This window comes from Seriola aureovittata, chromosome 16 (assembly GCF_021018895.1).
Source record: "Seriola aureovittata isolate HTS-2021-v1 ecotype China chromosome 16, ASM2101889v1, whole genome shotgun sequence".
Classification (NCBI taxonomy): Eukaryota; Metazoa; Chordata; class Actinopteri; order Carangiformes; family Carangidae; genus Seriola; species Seriola aureovittata.
The window spans coordinates 9297176-9320982 of NC_079379.1; the positions used below are offsets into that span (position 1 = coordinate 9297176).

At 40.6% G+C, this 23807-nt stretch overlaps 1 protein-coding gene across 5 annotated transcripts in view; it reads left to right on the top strand.

The window, feature by feature from the left end:
• The window catches only part of samd12 (sterile alpha motif domain containing 12), a 101247-nt gene that overhangs the window by 41219 nt on the left and 36221 nt on the right, over positions 1–23807 (top strand). For 2 of the 5 annotated variants that reach the window (XM_056399527.1, XM_056399525.1), the window contains exon 5: positions 2017–2387. The exons of 1 other annotated variant lie outside the window; for it this stretch is intronic. In XM_056399527.1, coding sequence (XP_056255502.1) covers positions 2017–2138 — 122 coding nt within the window. In that variant the 3' untranslated portion in view covers positions 2139–2387. Of the gene's footprint in view, positions 1–2016; positions 2389–15966; positions 16157–23807 lie in introns of those variants that run through there. 2 more of the 5 variants (XM_056399526.1, XM_056399529.1) reach the window with 2 other exon arrangements.

Here is a 23807-nt window from a genome sequence, read left to right on the forward strand (position 1 = left end):
CATTTAGTAACTTGTATTTTCTGTCAGAGTAAAAGATGTCCCAAGAAAAGTTTTTGAAAAAATGTTGTCAACTCACCGCTTACTGTCTCATTAGAGACCGAGCTATGCTATCTAGCTGACAAGTGTGCTGAGAAACCATTGACAAGCTTGTTAGCTTAGCGAACTTTAGTTTTCTTCGTTGATAACAATTTATTGAATGAAATGGTTTGAGTGAGAGTGAACAAAATGCCAGATGGAATTAAACAGTACTGTAGAGGGAAAACCAAGAGAATCTTTGTGACTGATTAGTGCCAGCTTGTCAGGGCCGGCTGGCAAATTGATGGTTTGCTCACATGGCTACAGCATTTCACCATAGCTTTACCAGCAGTCACCAAACATCCAGCCTCACCTATTTTGTGTGAGCAAGCAAATGTATCTTTCTGCTGCTTTAAAGGTTGCCTGTTTTTGTAAGTTATGCTTACAGTCACTGTTATTTACCAGAATGCATTCTGGGAGCTCTGTGCATGCTGAATGCATTTCTTCCCTCATAGAACATTTGCAGAGCTGATATTTGGAAAAACAAATTTGAAGCCTACACCATTTCCATTTTCATCCTCGCCTTTGCTTGTTCATTGCAACTGTGCTTGTGATGTCAGTGGAATAGTGCGAAACCAGCACTGTGTAGCCCGTGGTGTCACATGCATGGAAATTTGTGTGTGTGTGTATGTGTGTGTGTGTGTGTGTGTTTATGTGCATTGTCGTGCAAAACATTGCACCATACTGCAAGTAGTGGTCAGGAAACTCCCCAGGCTACTTTTAAGATTGACAGCTTTGCTTACCTGCACAGGTTGGGCAGTGATAAGCTTCGGGTAAAGTTGTTTCATATCACATTTTAGGATAACTGTAGAGTGTTTACAGTCTACCTGATGTATGCAAGGCACTTACCTCAACCATATGCGTTGGTTGTCCATTCACTCCAACACATGCACCAGAATAATCAGGGCTGATGCGCTGACAGAAGAACAAATACCTTCGCTATTGCAAGCAATATGTTGACACTGTTAATAGTCTAAAAACGGAAACACAGTCAGTTTAATTATAAGCAGATATTAATACTTTAGCACGCTTGGGAGAAAGATCTCCACAGAAATACTGTAGAGTTCTCTCAATTCACAATGCATTATTAAGATATGACTTTCCAGCAAAAAATTAGCTTTGAAAGTATTAGACTAACTGTTGAAACCACCATCTATTACACTAATAAAGTCTGTCCAATATCAACAGAGGATTTTCCGCACAGTCTTCATAATTCACTCAGGTTAACGTCCTCTAGTTGCAAGAAATCAATAATAACCTCAACTGTTACCTCAGAAATATTCAGCAGAGAAACACAAAGGGTATTAGATAGTAAATATTTGTAGCTATTGGTAGCTCAAGTATTCTTATCACGAACCCACTCTAATAACTATGGCAAATAAGTTTAATATTGCAAGAATATCAAGAATGTATAGAATAGTTCTAAACTGTAATGCAAGTTATAATAACCAAATAATTTGACTCTAATTAATACATTTATCATTTTCAGTGTAATCTAAGAATACATGAATGTGCTTATTACAGTCAGGTACAGTAAGTATAAATCCACACGATTCATACATGATACTACACAGTCATGTAACTGGTTAACATTATTGCCCCTATTTAATTTGACCTTTCGCCAAAGACACATGTAACGTGCTCCCACTACATTCACCTATCCACTATCCATGATGTATGTAATTTATATATACAACCACACACACACATACACATTCACTTTCTCTCTTTATTAGCTTTTCCTATGGACTCCATGGCACCCTGCAGTTTCCCACTTTAACCTCATTTCTTTGCTTTCTCCACAAAGCACTTCTCACTTTTGCACAATGCATCATCTTGTTTCATAACAACAACCAGACGCTGTTATTTTCCATCCTCTGCCTGGCTTGCTCCTCACGCCATGATTCTCAGCTTCCCTTGTCTCTTCCTCATCAATTCCAGCAGCTGCCCTCCTCCATCACCGCCACACCAGCAGCACTCCGCATCACCACCGCCGCCGCCATCAGCACCCGTCTGCCCACAGACTCTCAAACAGGGCTCTGCCGCAGGGGCCGAGAAACTAAATTCTAGGAATCTTTGTCACTCCTTGAAGTTCTTGGAAAACATTTTGAGTGTAATAAAGCAGCTTCTATCACCCGCCGCTGTTTTGGTATCTTAGCAAGTGGAAAATAGAGAGTGAAAGGCACCGAGAGTTTAGCTGAGTGATGACACTTCGCTAAGGGCTACTCTCAGCCTCCCATCCCTTTTCTTCATCATGTTTTTGTCACATCTTCCACACCTCCTCTCCTCTCCTCCCCTTTCCTCCCCTCTCCTCTCCTCTCCTCCCCTCTCCTCTCCTCTCCTCTCCTCTCCTCTCCTCTCCTCTCCTCTCCTCTCCTCTCCTCTCCTCTGTATTGATGGGAAGCGACAGCCCACCAACCTCAGCAGGATGCAGCCTGTTAGTGGAGCCTCTGTGGGCATCAGGGAGGAAGGACAGTGGGACAGAAAAAAATGAAATATGGTGGATGTGAGGAAATACATGAAAAAATTCATGAGAATCGTCACAGGAAGTAAATAACAAATTTATAGGAGTAAAGATAGGAATAATTAACATACGTTTTTATTTGATATTGGTGATTATTATTATTATTATTGTTGTTGTTGTTATTATTATCATAACCATTGTTTATAGTTTCTTGTATGAACCGTATCCGTGGAATGAATGCATGTGATGGAATGGTGAGGAAGTGGGATAGTTCAGGGGGAGAAGGAAACAGAAGTATTTTAAGTCTCCTAAGCTGTCGCTCCTGGAGATGCTTTTGGCAGGGAGAGAAAACATTGGAAGGTGAAGACATGGTGGAGTATTTCTAGGCCCAGGGCGCACTTCCTTGAGCTGCTGCTATAGATGAATACAGCTGTAACCAGTAGGAAGTTGAGCCACAGAGAGAGAGAGAGAGAGACAGGGAGAGGGAGAGAGAGAAATGAAGTGAGAAGGTGGCGGTGAGTGGTGATGAGATGATGAAGAGAAAAAAAGAGGAGGAGGAAGAATGGTGAGAAGAGTAGGGAGAGAGGGAGACATTAGGTGACAAGAAGGTAGGATAGAGAGAGAGAGAGAGAGAGAGAGAGAGAGAGGTGGTGATAAGATAGAGAAAAGGGAGAGTGAGAAGTGTGAGAAAGAGAGGAGGTGAGAAAAGGAAACCCTCCCTCCAAATTCTGATGGAAGACAAATACAACTCTATATCTATAAAAAATCTATATGTAGATTATCTATATATATATATATATATATATATATATATATATATATATATATATATATATATATATATATATATATATATATATATATATATATACACGTATCGATATATAAATTAATAAAAGCCAAATGAGTTGGAAGAGCGTTTCTGGTAAGGTGTGAAACTGAGGAGCAAAGTGGGGAATATGACATGAGTTGTTTTACTGAGAGAATAAGTGATGTGGAAATGTAGATTATCCTATATTTAGCATGACAGCAGATAATCACACCTCTGAATTACTGCACACTGATTGTTATAGGTCTAACGTTGTGTTTGTTGACGACCATTTACACCAGTTGAAGAGACAGTCGATCGGATCAGATCAGAGCTTCAAAGACCGGATACAGAGCGGTGATGTTGTCTTCCTTCACAGCTGGGAAGCCACCGCGCTCCATGAAAAAAAAAAAAGGCAAAAAAAAAAAAAAGAATGGCAGGAAAAAAAAGAAAAGAATAGAAAAGTAGTTGAAATCGGCACAGCTTGACAGGTTGTTGTTGTAAGTTTCACTAAAAATAACGATTTTAGCAGAGGGTTGCAGGACTCACAACTGTAAGGGAGAAATTAAATAACCCACCCTACCAACAGGAAATCGGCTAACATGAACACAAAGAGGCAATTCAGTCTGATTTTCAGGATGGTGCGTTCACACTAACAGAAAACAGCAAATTCAAGTTGTAGGGGAATGGAAAACAAGCAGATATCTTAGTAAAATAATAAAGAATATACTTATACTGTTTATACTAAAACCTGTTAGTAAGCCAGTTTGAAATAAAGACCTGGTGCTTCCTGCAGTTAAAGTAAAAGCCCTGGACACTACTTCAAATTTACAGTGTATAAGTCTTTGTTAGACAGAGAGAGATAGAGAGAGAGAGAGAGAGAGAGAGAGAGATCCACTATCTATAAAGAGAGAGGTTGCAGGAGAGAGCACTAGAGCGAGCAAGGTTCACAATAGAGAAAAAGGCGAGAGAGCAGACAAGAGGGAGCGAGGTGTTGTAATTACTGCAGTGCACCCAGACAGAATTAGCTAGACGGACAGTGATTAACCTTTAAGGCTTGCTGGGCCATGGGAGGGAAATAATTAGATTTCCTCTCTCTCTCTCTCTCTCTCTCTCTCTCTCTCTCTCTCTCTCTCTCTCTCTGTCTCTCTCTCCCTCTCCCTTTGCCACGGGGACGGTGGAGAGTGGAGACTCATTGCTTACAGTCAACAGAAACAGAATGAGGCACTCCAAATAGAAAGCGATACCCAACACCGGCCTAAGAGTGTCAAGAGTGCAGCCTGTGCAGCTAACGCCAGGTTTAGACTGCACGACATAAGCCCGTGTATATAGTATACATGAGCGGACGACAACCAATGCCGCATCTGGGAGGCCTCATGACGTCCCAACACAAAGACGAACGTGTCGGAATTACAACAACTTCCACGAACTTGACGCTTGACAACTTGAGTGATGGTGACCAGTGGGAACACAGAGCGCTCAACTGTAAGCATGGTGAAGCAAATGAGGAATGATGATGTTATCTGTGTTTACATCCTTCTCATGACATAACGCAAGTGGTGAAAGACAGCGAGTACCAACGTATCATTTGCAGAGTTAAGACGGCAAGAATTCATGACTCAATAATCGTCTAATTTGACGCAGACATAAATCTGACAAAAATATTGTGTCGCCGGGCCCGGCATAACGTGGTTTCGGGCGACAGGGCTGGTTTCACGTGACTCAGGTTTAGTAAGATTTGACAGGGATAAAACAGGTGATCCTGAAAGGTTCAAACACCGGGTCAAACTGAGTAATGACGCTCTCAAGACGAGACTACTCTGGCAGGTACTAGACAACAGAACATTTGTAATGAGGTTCAAGGATATTGAAAAGCAGCAGCGAAAGAAAATGATGCATTCATGACGTTCTCAAAGCCGCAGAATTTTACCAAAAAGACAAATGTGTCTTTTCGTGTCAATAATGGCACAAAGTGAATGAGCTGAATAAATGTGCCAAGCAGTCCAGCAAATAAGGGTCACTCAAAGGTGAAATCATGAAATATGATAAAGCTGAACTCCCTTGCTGGGGTGTAAACACCTTGGCAGTGAGAGTTGAAGGTTAAGTTTAATTTCTTTTGCACAACAGTAACTCATTGAATGTGAAGGTGAAAGGAAAAAAAAATGGTACATGTTCCTTATAATATTATTATAATAAACTGGCATTCAACTTGGCTTATTTTGTTACAAATTCCACCGACATTATAAAGGATTTGGAAGAATTTAATTGGTTCACACAGGTTAGGGGGCTTGATATGACATTTATTGTCTAATGAAAGTAAATGGAAAGTACCCCTAAGGCAAGGTTAGTTAAGTGCATGTTACTTTTAATTATCTGTATTACAAAAGACAGGTACAATGTATTCATGTAGGAATTTCATGCACCCATACATCAAGTTGAGCCTTTTTTTTTTTTTTTTTTTATTCACTCCGCTGCGTTCATACATATATAAATGTCATTGCTGTCAGGTGAAAACACTTTTTTTCTCCTAAATGGCATGGAATGAAAAATGGAGTCAAATATAAATCTGTTCTCTCTACAATGGTGAAATGTCTCGACAACCTCAACTTTCCAAATTCCAACGAAATACAACAGAAGTATAGCCTTGCATTCTGCTTCATTACCATACATATATCTAACTGACATCTAAAAAGTCCGATTCACTCTCTTAAAATGAGAGAATCAGCAGAACTGGAGTCGTATGGTTCTCATTTGAAAACAGTATGGACATCATGTGATTAAAAAGAAATTGTCAGTTGGACTGCATTTGTCAAGTACAGCTGTCCTGCTGCCCGGTTCAGTCAGGAGGAAATGAAAACAAAAGATAAAATCAACAGAAAAAAAAGCTTTTATAAAATGTCAACACATTAAAAAAAAAAAATATGAAAAGTACATAGAAGAAAACCAATAAAACAGAGTTTTATGAGGTGATCTTGAATGCGGTAGAGGTTTCGTTGGACTGACAGCTCTTCAGTTCTCTGTTTTTCTTGTAAATGTCTTCGTCTGAGACAGAGGAGCTCATTGTACAGTTTATATTTAGCCTTCATATTTGTATCCATAGAAACAAACGAAGACCTCTCTGTACCTGAGACAAAATGTAGAGGGCAGGGTGGAAAAAGAAAAGCATCTGTCTTTCATCCGGCAAATTAAAGTGAGTAATGGCTTCATATTAACCCCCTCTGACATCTTAAAAAGTCATACCCCGACAAAATGGAGAACAGGGAATGAGAATGTTGTGATTAATCAGGTTGTTTTCTTGATAATGGCATTTAACCGTCCAAATAGTTGTGAGTAAAAGCCTCTAGTGACTGCACTGAATCTCTCTGAATTAACTCTAATACAAAGATTGGAAGCCTTTGAGCTGTCACGTTTCTCCTCTCCTCAAAAAAAAAAAAAAAAAAAAAACCTCTTCTTCTGTATTCAATTTCATGCTTATAACCATTTCAGAATTTTCAATAACAGCCCTATGCCAGTAAATATGCTATTACTGGCTTGTGAAATCATCACTCTTAAAAGAAACTTGAATTACACAGCTGACAGAGCTCTATGAAAGTGGTTTTCTGAGTACATAGTGCTAATCTGTGAATGTAGACACAGGCTCGCTGTTTATGCTTCATTTGCTGTAACAGAGTCTCATTTAAATGAGAAGATGAAGACAACTTTGAAGGAAATTAGACATAGTTGCTTCGCAGTTACATTTCCCTTCGATTTGTCCACTTGTGCTTGTTATTGTCCACCAGAATTAGAACATTTGTTATAAGTTGTTGTGAAGTTTATTAGCCTTTTTTTTCTTTTCTTACTATGTTAACATTAAAGGTTGGCTGGTTTTCATGTAAATTCATGCGACCTGTGGCCACTCAATCACAGCGATTATACAGGGAAATTTAAAAGTAAGTCAATGATTTCTCGACATAGTGTAGGTGTGATTCTGGATTTTAAATTTGCTTCTAGATAACAAGATCTGCTGTCACTTCTCTGAGCCAGAATCTCAGACGCAATAGTCTTCATTTCTTATAGTTCTAGGGTGAAAAAGTTCAGTGACAGCTTTTGTAGACAACTGTGGCCCCAGGGCAGTAAATGAAGGAAGCTTTCTCGTTGCGCTTTAGTAGACCTTGGTTCCCTTGCTCCAGGCACCTTAATGAATTATCTCTCTCTGCTTCATTGCTTGGTAGAGGAAATCTCTTTCAGTCAGAGATCTTCACTGAGCAGGATGTCCTCTGTGGTTTTTTAACTAGTTCAACATGTTAAACTTTGCTGACATGAAGATCTTGACCGACTGAAGAGAAACTTTACTGAGCTAAGCACAAATAAAAGCTAGAATTGCACACTCATGGGTTCCACGTTTTCCCCAGGTAGGAGATTAACACTTCATTTTACAGTCTAATGATTTTGGGATAACAAGCAGCTGGATCAATAACTTTTAATGCTAACAGGCTTGAAGAGAGAACAGTGTTAGTTTGCCTCAGATGTAAGAAGACACCCTGTGTTTGTTGAAGCATCTCACCAGGTCTGCTAAAAGGGTTAGGGTTAGGATAAACCATTAACCTCTTTTTTTTATTTTTTATTTCCAAACTATACTCACACTTTACTCTGGTGATCTAACAACACTGTGGTGTCAGGTCTTCATTTATGGCTATAGGAGTAACTTAAAAACAAGGCTGAAAAGGTGATGGAGTCTCAGGTTAAAAGTTTGTCGCACCTCGGACCAAACGCAAAAGTGATGTCACAGTGCACTGAACAAGCAAACATTAAACCGCTGTAGGTCAACAAAAAAGATTTTTAGCTTCTGTTAATTTGAAAGTTAGATTCGGGATAGGGGCTTGGAGACCTGGGTTTGGGCCAGACTGTTGGCAAGGGCAGCAACATTGGCAGATACCTGGTTCATATCCAGTTTATCCACTTTATTTTCACCTCTGAATGTGGCCTTTAGTAGATGTGAAAATCTATCCGATCAGGTCTCATTTACCATTAATGCTTAAATTTCCAGAGCAAAAACTGCACCTGTGCTGCTCTCAGTAGCGTCTTATTAGCTTCAAAAGCAGATGTATTGCACATTTTCTTTTTCCAGATAACCAAGAAGATTTTTTTTAAAAAACGAGGAAATATTGCACTCAAATAATAAATATTGATGACAAATTATTCATACCTACGTTATGTTCGCCTTTCTCTTACAAAATGCAATTCAGTAGAATTCTGAAGATGCAAAATGTGATATCTTATTACAGAGGAAAAATCCAGCTACTCAGTGAAGTCTGAGAGGGTTTTAGGTGAACCTGAAAGCAGCAACGTCATAACCACTAACTAACAGGCGAAAATCAGTGAAATACAACAACCAACCTTTACTCCAAGTGGCTTAATGCCAAGTCAAACCATGTCGCCAACATTTCTGACTTCATTACACCACGTAAGAATGAATAAGCAGTCATGTTAACAATGGAACGTTATAGCTTAAGTGGCTCGAGAGCTGTTGTTTTTAGCTATATTTGCTGACGAGAAACACCAATTGATTTTTGAGTAAGCCTGGAAAAAAGTGGCAACGGGTTAAACTGTTGAAACCTTTATAACACACGCTGTATCTGAGCTGTCACTCAACTGAACAAAAGAGCTGAATTCATTCACTTTGTCCACGCAGAGTCAACATCGCCAAGGTCTGTAGTGAAGGGAGGCCGACAGGACGCATTTTCTGAGTGTGTCCTGCTGGCCATCATGAGTGAATTGAGTATCGTTACTCTAAAGTCTTCATTGAATCTGTTCACTCTGAAGACTTAGGGAGCTCAGGGTGACTACTGTCCTTCCTTTGGGCTTTTCAGTGAATCAGATCTCTTGCTCCAGTGTGCGGGGAGCTGAGAGCTCTCATTATCCGAGTTCTCTCCTCAGGATCCTGCCCTCTGTGGAGGCACTTCCTCCTTAAGCCTCCCTTGACTCCATCTATCCACCCCTCCCCTGTATCTCCTCCCTTTTCTTTCTGTGCCTCATCTTTTTTCTTGCTGCAAGCAAAGGTCAGATTAATTCTTTTTTCATAATTTCCTGTCGGTGAGATTCCTCCCTCTGAGACTCCCATCCATGGCTCAGTGTCTGAAAGATGTGATTAAGGTGAAGACAAAGTGAGTACCTCTGTCTGACAAACTGAATAATGTTTTTTTCCTTATCCATATAGATATATAAGATGTATGGTAATATCACGCTTAATAAAGTCTCCCAGTTTCATTTATATTCTTCTTAGAATATGAATTCAGTGTGGATGCTTTGGGTGACACTCCACATTAGGAACTAATATGAGCTCATACTCACAAAGGAAATGTCATTTAGGAGCAAATGGCTTCACTGCTCAGATGACATGGTGTGCCCTAACCTTGCTCATTAACGTCTTGGGTCTCTGAGGGCCTCAAAGCCTAAACGCAGACTTCCACAATATAGCTACGTACCTCAGATGGTAATAATGTTATGAGATACAGGGAGTAATTAGATCCCCAGTTGTGAAAGCAAAAGCTCCTTTCATTAAGGAATGAATTGAAACCACCACCCCTCCCTCCAACCCCCACAAAAAGAAATACTTTTTTTTATAACCTCTAGCTATAATTCTCCTTGACATGCAGTGAAGACTCCCCGCTCAGGGCCCCCAATTACAGACTTTCGCCTCACTTCCAAAGGCTTCCACACTGGACTGCCTGTGTCGGCCATTTTCTTTTTTTCTTTTTTTTTCTCCGGTAAAAAGAGCAGAGAGGGAGTTGAGCAGCGTCAAGGTTAGGCGAAGCACATTTCATCTAGTTTTACCCAGGGAGAAGCAAAGGGTGCACGAATACAACAAACCCACTCCTACCTCCAACTCTGCCTCTCAAGGACACGAGAGCAGGACGCAGCCGAGTATGAACAACATGTGCAGATCTCTTAATGAAGCTGAAGGAAAGAGAGGGCACCAGCAGAATTCAAAAATGATGTGAGGAAACTGAAGACGGGGAGAAAAATGTCCGTGAATAAAGAGCGATAATCAAGAAAGATGAACAGAGAGGCAGGGGAAGAAATATAGAAAGGTGTGCAGGTGGGATACCCCGAGGCACTCCTGTCATACGTGACATGTTGTGTGTGTGTGTGTGTGTGTGTGTGTGTGTATATACACTCAGTGTTCTGGCCCCTGACCCATGGCGGAAGAAAAACAGATTGCTTTGACAGGTCCACTGACATCACATGAGATGTTCTGCTCTTTTGCCAGAGTCTCCGGAGAGTCCTTGGCTACCAGATGTCCAGAAGGGTTTGAAGCATTACTGTAGCTTGTGCCCTATAATATGATGGCTGTAAAGGGAAATTGGCAGAGAGCTTAGGCGTCAATATACTATTTGTATAGACGTGATCTTGTACCACAAAGGCCACGTCTCGGCAGAGTCTGGATGCCGACAGTCATGTAAACTTAATGGAGTTCATGATTCCTGCAGAAGTGAACTCTGTAAATGGTGTGTTGGTGTGAAATCACAAGCTGAACTCTATATAACAAAAATGACCCCGCTGGTCAATGAAACCTGAACGCTCAGTAGTTTGCTCTTTTATGCCTTTTTAAACCAGAAGCGGCGGGTTAGGTTTCACTGCGCACAGCCGCATTCATTAGTTTATAGTGAAATGAGAAGCCATTAAAAAGTCATTGTATCGGTCGCCGGGCAGCACGGCTGGTTCCACTCTGTCTGCTGCTCTCTCCAGCCTCCCTGACCACCTCCGGACATCCAGGAGCCCAGACAGCGTGGACGGACCAGACTCCTGAGCGCACGCCTTCAGCTTCCCAGCACTCGCTCATGAGCTTACCAACTTGGATCAATAGCCATAGGATACTTACTGTACTCTCAGACTAGCCATTAGCCCATAAACATGCCCAGGCACTGGCACCAGATTTACTGTACATATGTGTAATGGAGAAGATAAAGATGGCAATCAAGAAGTTGTTTTGCCAGTTGTTTGTTGCCAGGGCGACCATTATGCAGTTTTGAGGTAACATTGTAGGTACGTCTATCAGTTAATGCATTATCAGCACAGATACCATAATATGGTATCTGGTTCTTTTTTTACAGTTATATAACACCACCATACAACACCACACAATCAAACTTAAATGAAAACATGAAAACAAATGTAAACACGTGAGAACCTTAAATTAGTGTAGTTTATCTATATTTTTAATTTTCGCCTCTGAATAACAAAACTTTTATTTTCCACATTAATGTTTATGTACTTGAATAAGGCTTTTGTAGAGAAACAATAGAACAGCAACATTGTATAGGATAATTAGCCTATATTTATAGATTGCACAAAAATAACAGGCAAACTCGAGTATAACACTGCAGCTAAAGCAAAGATACAAGAGCTTCCTGTTTCTGTACTTCATGCCTTTAACGTTTCAACATGCATGTAAACTTTTACAGTTGTCAAAATATACCCCTAACAAATTGAATTTTGAGGTCTCCTGTTCAGGGTACAAGATGTGAAACAGTCAAAGACCCTCTGTGACCGTCTGTATTTCACAAACTGGTTTATGGTTCATCTGTTGTGTAAATACTATAATTCAACGTCAGTGTTCTGCTCATTCAGAAGATCTTCCTTGATACAGTTGAGATAGACATGAAGGAGACCACTTTACATATGAATTATTGTAATTACGCTGAAAATGTTTCTAATACACGACTCAACAGGTATATCCACAATGTAGAGCCTCCAGTTAAAAGTTCAATATTCAGGTGCTTAACTATTATTCCCCTACATGTTATTGCTGTCTGTTTACGAGAGCATCAAGCAGACATAACCAACTAAGCCAGGAGCAAGACTGACAGACATAAAAAAAAAGAATGTTTATTCACAAAATCACCTCAGAACTCTCAGCACCACAGATGCATAAAGACGAGCATAAAGGAGTGCGGGAGTAAAAAGGAAGAGGGATACCAAGGACGTTTTGAGGGAAATGGGGTGCAACGAGTAGGTACATAAAAGGAAATGATGTATATTACGCCGGTGCGGGATCATGGTTTGTGTATTGAGGATTTATGGCGGCGTACTTTGCAGCAGCGCAGCACCACACCTGATCATCCATTATTATTGTAACATCTCTCACTTTGGGGGCAGACATGATTGATGGGGAGCTGCTAATGACTTTGGGTTGAAATTGTTATTACCACAAAAGTGACACGCAGTATTTAAAAAGGTGGTGTTTGCAATTGGGCATCGCCTGAAAAGGAACACAGTCATTTGTCAACTGATTACTGTTGAAAATGCATCAAGGTGTCATGGAAAATTAGCCTTGAATATTTCACAGCTGGAATAGCAACATTTGAGCAAATAAGAAACATGTATCTTGTATCCCACTTGTATTGTGTGCTCTTTAAACAAATCTTCCAACTAAATATGCATTGCTGTGTTCAACTTTACCTCATCGTTTGCTTTGAGCCTGCAAACAGTGTATAGTACATTTTTTAGGATAAAAGCTTCCAAGTACTTTGTGCCCTTATTTGTTTCCATATGGTCAAATTATAAGCAAAAACGGCTCGCTGCTGTTGCACCAGCAGAGTGCTTTTATTCTGATTGTGTTCTTGTACAGACTAATAGCTCTCCCCTTTCACAATCACCGAAAAGGCATACATGGCAGTGACTCACTGTAAAACACAATTTGGGGGGAAAAAAAATTAAAAAATCAAAAGCAAGCCTTGCATAAGAAACACTGATCAACCCACCCCACATCAGTTGTAATTGGTGCCATTAGTCTTTTTATGCTTGATTGCTTGCCAAAATGTCAGCCTATCTTGTTCCCTCGTGTTGCGCACCCCCCCCCCACTCCCCCACCCCAAACTATCAGTAATTAAAAGTGACTGTCTACTTGTCTTTGTGCCAAATGGGAGAATTCAAAACATAGAAACTTAAAACAGTTTTTTGATCAGTTGTTTTTTAACCGGTGGGGAAGGTTCGGGTAAACAGTGCTTGTAAAGCACATGGACTCCTTCCTGTGCAATGCACAGTCCTGTGTCCGCCGTGTGTCAGGTTATGATGAAAGCAATTAAACATGACAGAGAAATAACACTATGTCCTGGATGACTCATGCTCAACGTTTTATTGACCCTGGTGGAAAATTAGCCCTTCAGCAAAGCACACAGAGTGGTCTGAAACAAAATATAAAGCATTATTCATGACAAATTAAAATTAACAGATGAAAAGAGCAGATAATTGAATAAGTAAAGACAATGTTACTTGTCATAGGCCAATGGGTTCTTGATATATGAGGGTAGTGGCTCTTGGCAGATTGACGGTTAGGCATAAACCTTCTTTGCACACGGGCATCTCAACAGGCAAATATATATTCATGGATTAATTTGGCTGCCACTGCGCACGTTCCAGCCCTTAGGCTCCTGCTGATCCTGGTCTAGACACTATTCTAACAGTTTATGACATGTCATTTTAGTCATGCTAGCAGCATAGCTCTAAGGGAGTGCAATGTCAGTCGCTTGAGAGCTAATGGATTGATTGCCATAACATTTCATGTAGACATTCATGTTCTCCAGAGGATGAATTGTAATTCCTCTTGTGCCAAGATCAGGTCAGAATTTCAATTTGCCCCATACTTTGGTTTATGACCGAGTACCTGCACAACTACTGACATTCCCATCATTGTCAGCTGTACTTTGTGTTCAATGCTAATTCGCAAATGTTAGCATGTAAAAATGCTAAACTAAGACATTGCGAGCATTGCGAGCACTCTGATACAGTAGGTGGCGGTATGCACCTGGTTGTTTTGCAATTTGCCAATAAACACAAAGGAAACAAAGAGTGCACTTGCATCATCAACTACGCATCATTGCATTATGTTCTCGCCCCGGTGCAGAAAGGGGGTATTGGTCTGTTGTTCTATTGCACCAATAAGCATTTAAATACTATTGAATTATTATAAATGATTCCATAACTCTCAGCATTTTGTGTGTAGCGTCCAGCAGGTGCTTGTATGTTTTTCATCTGCTCAGATTAGGGGCAAGCATTTAATTGCTTCATTAGACCAGAGTGATCTTTTCACGGCCATGTATTAATGTGACAGTTGTAAAACGTTACAATGTCACATTCCTCAATAGCAGTCGACTTGAACCTCACTTAAGACCAACTTTTCAAGTGGATTCAGGAATGGTTTATTGATCCGTGCTGGAGTATCGTACACAGTGTTCACACTCATCAAACAAACTGGGCTCAGGTTTGGTATTCTGATCCGGGGCCCGTGGGTTCCATGATGTGAAAGCACCGTTAGTCTTGTCCTTTGTTGCTCTTGGACATATACAAAGGCTGCTTCAAAGGATCTCTACCTGTCAGTACGTCAGGCAGGTTCCTCTATAATTAAATACATAGGAGTAAAATTAGTGTTTGACTTTGAAGGTCATGATCTTATAGGTTATTTATATGTGCAAGGTGCCTTCTAGTAGCAACAGTAGCATTTAGTAAAGCGTCCATTGACCTCATTATAGGTAGCTCATTTTCAAAAGACCTTTACTACCCAAATGTATTTGAAACGGCAGCGGTTTAAGCTTCGGGTTTAAAACAGAATTAATTGTAACTGAGTGTTGCTTTTTATCCACAACAACACCACAAGACCTCAAGCTTCAGAGGCTTTTTAACTTCATTTTAATTACTTAATAAATATTTAGAGGCAAGGGTTGCCGGAGGGATGAAATATAAATCAGCCTTTTTTTTTTTTTGTAAATAGCTCATGATATAATTCTCTGCACATACCCATTTTTTTTTTCTCTGTGTTGATGATACTTGTGAGTGTCTGTGTGTGTACAGGTAGGTGAAGCATGTGCTGTAAGTACAGAATCATATCTGAAATGACACACACTTGCACACTGTAAACATTTTCCTGCTAAGCTGTCTTCAGAACAGGTAGCGTTTTCTTTTAACTCTCCCATGCCTCTTACGTGTTAGGTGTGTTTCAGGAGAGGAGTTTTAGGCTGACTTGCCCTCCATTAAAGATTTAGCTTGTTCACAGAGGGGAGTTATTAGAGGCAGGGGCCCCTGCTCCTCAGGAAGAAGTTTCACATCAGGAGCAGTTTGTTGCTTTGTCAGAAGATTAAAGCCAGTTTGTTGAAAGGTCTTTTTGTTATTCCACATGATTGATCTTTTTCCACCCCAACCCCCACCCCCACCACTCTTTCATACGCCAGCTATGAATGCCAAGCCGGTCTCCTTGTCTCTCTTTCTCCCGCTTGATTTTCTTTTCACAGTTTCTGTCTGTTTTATCTATTTGCATGTCAGTGTTTCATGTCTTTCATTGTCTCTCCACTTTTGTCCCTCTGTTCCTCCTACATTTCTGTTTCAATATTACAAGAGCAGCGCTTTCCTCCAGCAGCCACTCAAGGATCTGTGCTTTCTCAAAACCGTTTTTCTGTTTCATGTTTACTTTGTTCCCTTCATTTTTTTCTCTCATTTTCTCTTATCCTCTTTCTCATTGTCTCTATCTATATATATATATCTTCCATGTTCAGTGGTGCAGTGATACTGGCAATCCTTTGCCCCTTTCAGTCCCTGTGCTTGAGGGACATTGCTGATATAATTATAGCTTTTGATTATCCTCCAGACTGACCCTACGATGGCCTGGCCCCGATGCAGCACCAGACTGCCAGCCGTTACTACTGCTGCATCTAATGAGGGACGCCTAGTGTTTCCCACTGCCGGCTGACTCCTTGATTTATTGTTTCACTCAGTTCATACCTGCGGCTACATTCCTGTATATTAGGAAACATTAAATAATGAAGTTTACCCTACGACTGATGTAGCTATCCTGTGGTCTTTTGCACACAAGCATGCCGATGCTAAACAGCAGCCTGCATCCAGCAGTGATGTAGTGTAATAGGTGTAATAATCCCTCAAGTGAAAACTCGGTTTTTACCGCGGCATCACATGCGGCATGACACTACATAACTCTGACGTGACATTAAAGCCTGACATATAACACATTCTGAAAATAAAAATGCTAACATGGTTCCACTACATCAGAGTTACACTTAATGTTGAGATGCACAGATGGTAAGATACACTCCAGAGGACTGTGGTAGATCTGGAGGGGCATAAGTACCCTGCATTTAGTCCCGCTCTTACTGTAGCTTTAGAGGACTGTCACTAAAAGGGTTTTTGTACATAAAATGTTCTCTGCTCTTATATCAGAGCATGTTTTGACGGTCTGACTATAAAAAGCCAACTATGGACAGGTTCAAAACATCAGCCATCCCTTAGTCTGATGCACCAGGATATTGCTGTTAATCAAAGCACTTTCCATTGGAATGATTGACTTGAGATGTCAGACCAGTGCAGCATTAAGTTGTCAGTGCAGCGGAAGAAGGGAAAAATGTATGCTCCTACCAATGTAAAGTAGTATTGATATACAGATATTGGTCTGGTGTTCCAATACTATGGGCTCATATACGCTGCAGCTTTGTCTCAGTCGTGTTTGTTTGTCGGTGTATGTTTGCTTTGGCATACGGCAAACTCTGTATATCCGCATACTACACCCTCTCATGCACTCATTTACTTCCGTGAGTATTCTTCCATGTAGTACACTCTGTACACTTTGCGCTTGCATAGTGCGTGAGTTTCGATTGGGTAGTCCTGTCTCAAGTCGAACACAGCCATTGCGCACTTACCCAAAATGCCGATCGGCGCTGTTAAGTAGCTAGCTAGTGTTCACGTTCCTTCACAAATAAACATACTGATGGCCTCTATCAAACAACAGTATAGTTGTACTTTACTGTACTGCAAAACAAACAACTTGTGTTGATGCAACCATCACGAAAGCTGCAGCTTCCTCGGCCAGTCTGAAAATAGGTTGGTGGCCCCTCCCTTTCTGCTACATAGACAAGATGGCGACCGTTGAGGGTGAGAAGTGTCCAACTTTTTGACAGGTTATGAGTGCGCCATCTGGGTACTTATAGTGTACTGCATGTTGCTATAATTGTCCATGTCAACACACAAAATAGCGTACGAACACAAAATGAGACCTGCTGATAGCTGAGCACATTTTTATTATTCTTCACATTCCCTATAGAACACATTTCATCCTGCTTCGTGTCCTGCTTCACAGTATCTTGCAGAATATCGAATCATGTAGTGTCCAAGTGTAGTGTATTAACCTTTTAGGAATTAAGGTGAGGGCGATTGGAGGTCACTTTGACTCCCTGAGACAAGAAAGAGACTCATTTAACATTGATTTAACTCAGCACGGCCGTGCACAAACACACTGCAGACCTGAGCACACACAGCAATATAGAAACAAATTCATATTTACATACCCAGTGACTCTTTAATGAGCCACCATCTAATGATACAGCCACCTGTGACAGTTTTAGTGCAGTTGTTATTTCCAGCTTAAATACGGTCACTGCATTTAGTTCAGTGGCTCTGCGTGCGTGTGTGCGTGTGTGTGTGTGTGTGTGTGAAATGAGCACAACATTAAACAGTATGGACCGCCTTGTGTAGACATACCAGACTCCCTCCTTTGCTCATCTGTCATGTACACAAGCTCTTTGTAATTAAAACAGCTCATAGTGTGTATGCTGATTATGGGGGGAAATGTGGTTGGTGTTTATAACCTTGGCAGATCAAAGGAATCTCTGTGACCTCTGATATTTAGTCAGATGTACACATACACCCCCAGATCCATAGACACGCACACAGACACACGCACACGCACGCACACACACACACACAAGTGCTTGGTGTCCTAACTGTAATTACGCAGATGGATAGAAAGTAAACACTTTAATTTGAATTCCTCCTTTCACCCTCCGTGTTTCACTAATAATTCCATTTACAGTAATTTGTTCTGCCTCAGGCAATGACTCATAACAAAGGCATTTGAACGTAAAACAAATGTACAACACACATGTTCGTTCGTACGCACACACACACACACACACACACACACCCTTTTTGTCCCTTCTTTGATTCTTCACACATTTTACTTCCCCTCCTTCCACTTTTCTCAGCTCCATCTCCACCACCACCTTTTCTCCACTATCAATGTTACAGCTTTTGGCCGCAGAAACTGTGGAATTATGGCATGTCAGTGTTTTAAGTGCTGCCACTATAAAATGGGCACAGAGAAACCATAAGAAGTAGAATGAGGCAGGCAGGCTATGCTCTGCTATGCCAGCCATTTACTACCCTGGCACGGCAATATCATGATACAGTGCACACTTGGGGCACATGACACCAAATCTACCCAGCAGATATTTATGAGGGATATATTATTTTTCATTATGCACACATTAAATCATCAGTTGAAATATTAGTTGAGTTTTCACTATTTTTTTTTCTTTTCTTTTTTTTTTTTTCCATGAGTGTGATTCCACCCTGGAGCTGAAAACACTCACAAGAATTCATGTTTTTTCTTTTTGCTTTAGAGTTTTATTTGCCCATTACCACAGTGCCATGGAAGTAGTTCACTTTTGAGTGCCTCTAATTCAAACACTGTCTGTTTGACTCTGACAGACACAGTACAAATTGGTACTTAACCACTTCCCAGTAGAGAATGGGCTGCTCTTTTGAGGATATAACCACTGTGTGATCTTTGATGGGACATTCGGGTTCATGTAGCTGACTACAGCAGTAATACTTGAGAGGGCAATAGGAACAGGAACAACATCAGCGTCATCAAAGTACCTATAATCACAGTAAAGACCATCCAGGAGGATATTATGGCTTTCATCCAATAGTTAACACATCACACACACTGGATATAGCTTCCTGGTTCCCACCAGATGATGCCATAGCCATGTTTTTATGGGGATTAACAGCACAGGTCGAGCGTTTCTCTGCTGATTTGATTGCATAAATATCTCCTGACAACAGTTTGACCTGTGAAAGTTTCATATTGATCGCGATGTTAGATGCACTGTTTGCTAAATGTTTTACACAAACTTCACCGCTGCATCTCATCTGTTTTTACGCCTACAGCACACGGGCAAACCCTTCTGGAGTTAAAGGTTGTTCTGCAGCAACGTTACCCTGTTTCCCTGTCACACATGAGCTGCATTAAATGTGTCAGAACGGAGGTATAACTGACATGTGGGAGTGAGTGAGTGAGTCACTCACTGTTTGCTCTGTTGAACACATTGTTGATCCGTGCATGCTCATTTTGACTGTGGACCCACAGGACTATGCATTCAGTTTCCCAGAATAAGAATGATAATCCTGGATCGCTGGCCTGGTTTCCATCAGCATCTTATTCATGCAGTGATATCAAGGCTCGCAGGGGGGGGGGGGGACTAATGATTTACATTTTGTCTAAAGTCAGATTTAGTTTAAAGGTCCCTGAAGTATTTTTGGCTAAATAAATTCTAGTGATATTCTAGGTATATTCAAAGCCCTTTACTTATGGATGAGGAATACCCATCTCTGTGTTTCACAACCAGTCCTAATTAAGCAAATAGATCTGGCAGGTTCCAATCCTGCTTTATGGCAAACAATTGCTTACTTACACATTCAGCAGACATGAAGCAACATTAGCACTAACTTGCAATACGACACCCATTAACTTTAAGTCAAATATTTACTTGTTTTAGCCCTCTTTTTCACTCCCCAATTCTCAGGGAAATATTCAGCTCTTTAGCAGCTATATGTTCAGTAGCTAGTTGCTAACGCTGTTTGACTTTGGTGCTGGGCAGGTAGTGTGCAGCTACAGATTTTCAACTGAAAAAAGTGGCACAAGGTGAGCATGATGACAGTGAACCAAAACAGTAAAGTTGCAAACATGTTACATTCATATTGCACACAGTCATTTGATGCAGTGTTATTATAGAAATATCAATTAAAGCAGCTTTAAATTAAGATTTTGCCTTTTGACTGCTCCATGTTCTCAGTAGTCGAGTTAAGGTTAAGGTGGCTCTGAAGTTTCTCGTTGTAGTCACCTTGGATTTATAGCGGTCTATATCAACTCCAAGTGAAAACTTTTTAAACCCTTAAAGAATAAGCCACTTTCCTGTCCATTCATGTCCTTAGTATGTTCCAAACTGTCATATTTTCACCTGGTGATGTTTTTATCTGGTTGTTGCACAGTTTCAAAAGATATGTAAAAAGTGATACAGGAGGGGATTACTGAAACATTTTTTGTCTGTAAATGACTAAATCAATGTAAAGGGTTTAGAGAAATATTGTGTGGGTCTACCCTCTCATGCATTGCTAAATGGGAACATCGCACGATTTAAATCATCATATTGCTTCTGGTTTGCTTCTGTGATGGTGCACCTTCTTCCTCTGAGTGAATTTTATGTTCCTGACAGTTGGCAGTGAATTTATGTAAAATACTTAGATTTAATGACATTCACATCTGATAAACAAGGGCCCTACGTTCCACCATATTTTACATCACCACTGCTATTCTTAGACACTTCAAACACACCAGCTAAGTCCCGTCTAGTCGTAGGCTTCATTTTCCCTCTCATGTGTGTGTCTTCTGGGAGTGTTTTTCGAACAGACGATGGAAAAGCAAGGCTGGTGTAATTAAGGTATTGGACTGAGGAGCTGGTTATAATTCTCTCAGTCATAATTTGCCAGGTTATTAAAAGGTGATAGTTACAGGCAGGTTTATTGTAACTCAAAATTAAAATGTGCAGTGTCAGTACAATTGCTTATCAAATGATGGTAGCTACATGGGATGTTATCATTGCCCAGCTGTACACACCCCTCTGACAGAGGCCTCAAGCTTGAGGAAGACACACACCACACCCCCCACCCCCATCAGGGGCGGGTGAGAGGGGGAATCTTTATATATATATACAGTGTATGGAGAGAGAGAGAGAGAGAGAGAGTAATAAAAGAAGTAAGAAGGAAGCAGAGGAAGATTGGACTGAGTTACATCCCATTAACATATTAGTCGCTGAAAGCATTGAAGGATAAGGAAGTAGAAGCCCTCATGAATATCAGATGCAAGAATCAATTTGAAGAACTGTAGTGATCGCTGACAGCCTGAATACACCCTTATTGATAACTGACAAAAAAATCACATCTTTAGTAACACAGATGCCTGTTTATTATTTAATTTTTATTTGGATGAGTGAGTAGCTGATTTGTTAACTAAAGAAAATACAATTATTGTTTTTAGCTGTCATTTTGATTATTTTTATACTTGAATGGATATTTTTAATGAAGCTCTCAGCATTTAATGATATCACCTCTCTTTTCAATTTGGAAACAATGTCAGCCAAAGACAGTTTACAGACAAAGACATTTTTTAGGAGGATTTTTTCCCATTATTGATGAGTTATACTGAACTGTTTCTGTGCTCTTTCCCTGAAAGGGAACACAATAGTGTGACAAATAACACAACATGAAGACACATCTTTCACACAACACAAATAAGATTATAGTCATCAGCTGTTATTATGTTCAGCTCTGGATGCTATCCATCCTAGTTTACTATCACATGGGAACACTGGGCAAATGTCAGACAGATGCTTCAAAGTTCATCACAATGGACCACTTTATGACAGGAGGAGGCCGTCATTTATACACACATGTGCACACACGGCCCTTTCTGGAAAGACCTCAAAGTACAACCATCATCCACAACCTTTCATAGAAGCCGTAAAGATGCACAAGCTAGATTTTCCTTACTGGCAGCTCTTTGTAAATTAGCCCTTTGTCAATTGAAACCCAAGGTCCATCAAGTGACCTTTTCAAATATCTCGCCTCTGTCAAAATGGAGTTATGCAGCTGCATAGTTTAATTCTGACTAGCAGCCAGCAACACTGACTTATTCATCAACTCCATATTTACAGCCCAGACTGTATACAGAGAAGGCACTTAAAGCCAATCTGTCTGACTCTCCCATCTTTGCACAACATTTTTCACCTTCTGCAAAAGAACACGAGATGACGTGTCAGACTCCTTTCCACACACTCCATCTCTTTTTCATAATCCCTTCTCTGTGCTTTCTGTCACTCACTGTCTTATTCCTCTCCTGTACTTTTGAACTTTTTCCCCCGTTAATCCTATTTCCCGAAATGGCCCTGTGTCTCTGGCCAGCTCGCCCGGGCTGCAGCAGGAGAATTAAGGGCCCAGCCGTTTGCTTTCCAGCCAAGTGTAAATGAACAGAAAGAGAGGAGAGAGAAGCAGGAAGGGAGACAGAGAGAAGGCAAAAGAACCACTGGCAAACAGGCAAAGAAAGTGAGATTGGAAAGAGTGAGAAGAGACTGATTAAAGTGATTACAGTGCTGACATTGTCGTCCCTGAATTTACCACTGCCTGCTTCATAACCTTCGCACATTGAACATCTTCGCGTTTTCTTCTTTTGACCTTGTTGTTTGTTGATCTCTGCCATTACTGTCTCTCCTCTCGTTCTATTTCATGTTGCCATGGGTTCTAATGCACTGGCATAATCTGTTATGTGATAACAGGTCTGTAATAAGGAGGAGAGGGGGATTTGTCTGATGTGTGCAATGCAAGACTGTCCTTATTAGAGAAAAGACAGCATCGGCCATTTGTTCAAATGTTTACATTTTTCGGAGAAGCAACCTCTTATGTTGATGTGAATAATCTCCTCTCTCAAAGGGAAAGGCAACATTAGTGTGACATTGTTATCACTCCACAAAATCTTTTGAGGAGGAGGTAAGGTGGATGGCGAGGTTAGAGACGGCAACCCGCATTCCATCTCCCACCTGCAACACTGGTTTGATTATACCACAGCCTTTTTTTTGCTTATTCACTTTCTTGCTGACATTTAGATGAAGAAAAATGATACCACTCTCATGTCTGTGCAGTGAAGTTGAAGCTACAGCCAGCAAATGGTTATCTTAGCTTTGCATAAAGACTGTAAACATAGGGAAACAGCTAGCTTGGTTCCACTCAAATGTAAGAAAATCCATCAGCATCTCTAAATCTCATGAATTTGTCTTTGTTGTCATTTGTTTTACAAAAAAAAAGTTTAAGAAAAACATGCTGTGGGATTAAGTGCTGGAATATTCTTGACTTGTACAGTGACTTCCTTGACTCCTGACATCACCATGAGGTTGCTAGGCAGTCTTAAAGTTTTTGTGCTACTTAAACAAACAAGATATAACAAGTTAATTTGTGAGCTTTCAGGGTAGTGGTCAGTGGATTTTGCTTCCTGCTTTGGACGGAACCAGGTTCTCTGATTCCTCCTGTTTCCAGTCTTCATGCTAAGCTAAGCTAACGGCTGCTGTCTCTAGCTTCACATTTAGTGAGCAGACATGAGAGTTGAATCAATCCTCTCATCCTACTCTTGGCAAGAAAGCAAATAAGCATATTCCCCCAAATTTCAAACTATTCTTGTTATAGCTTTTTCCAGAGCTTTCAATTGAATCCCATGGTCTTCCTCAGTAGATAAAATTTGCTTTGTCATGATGGCTCAGTTGTCAACAAGAGACTTAGATATGAAAGTTTCAAATGAATGTTTATGAATTA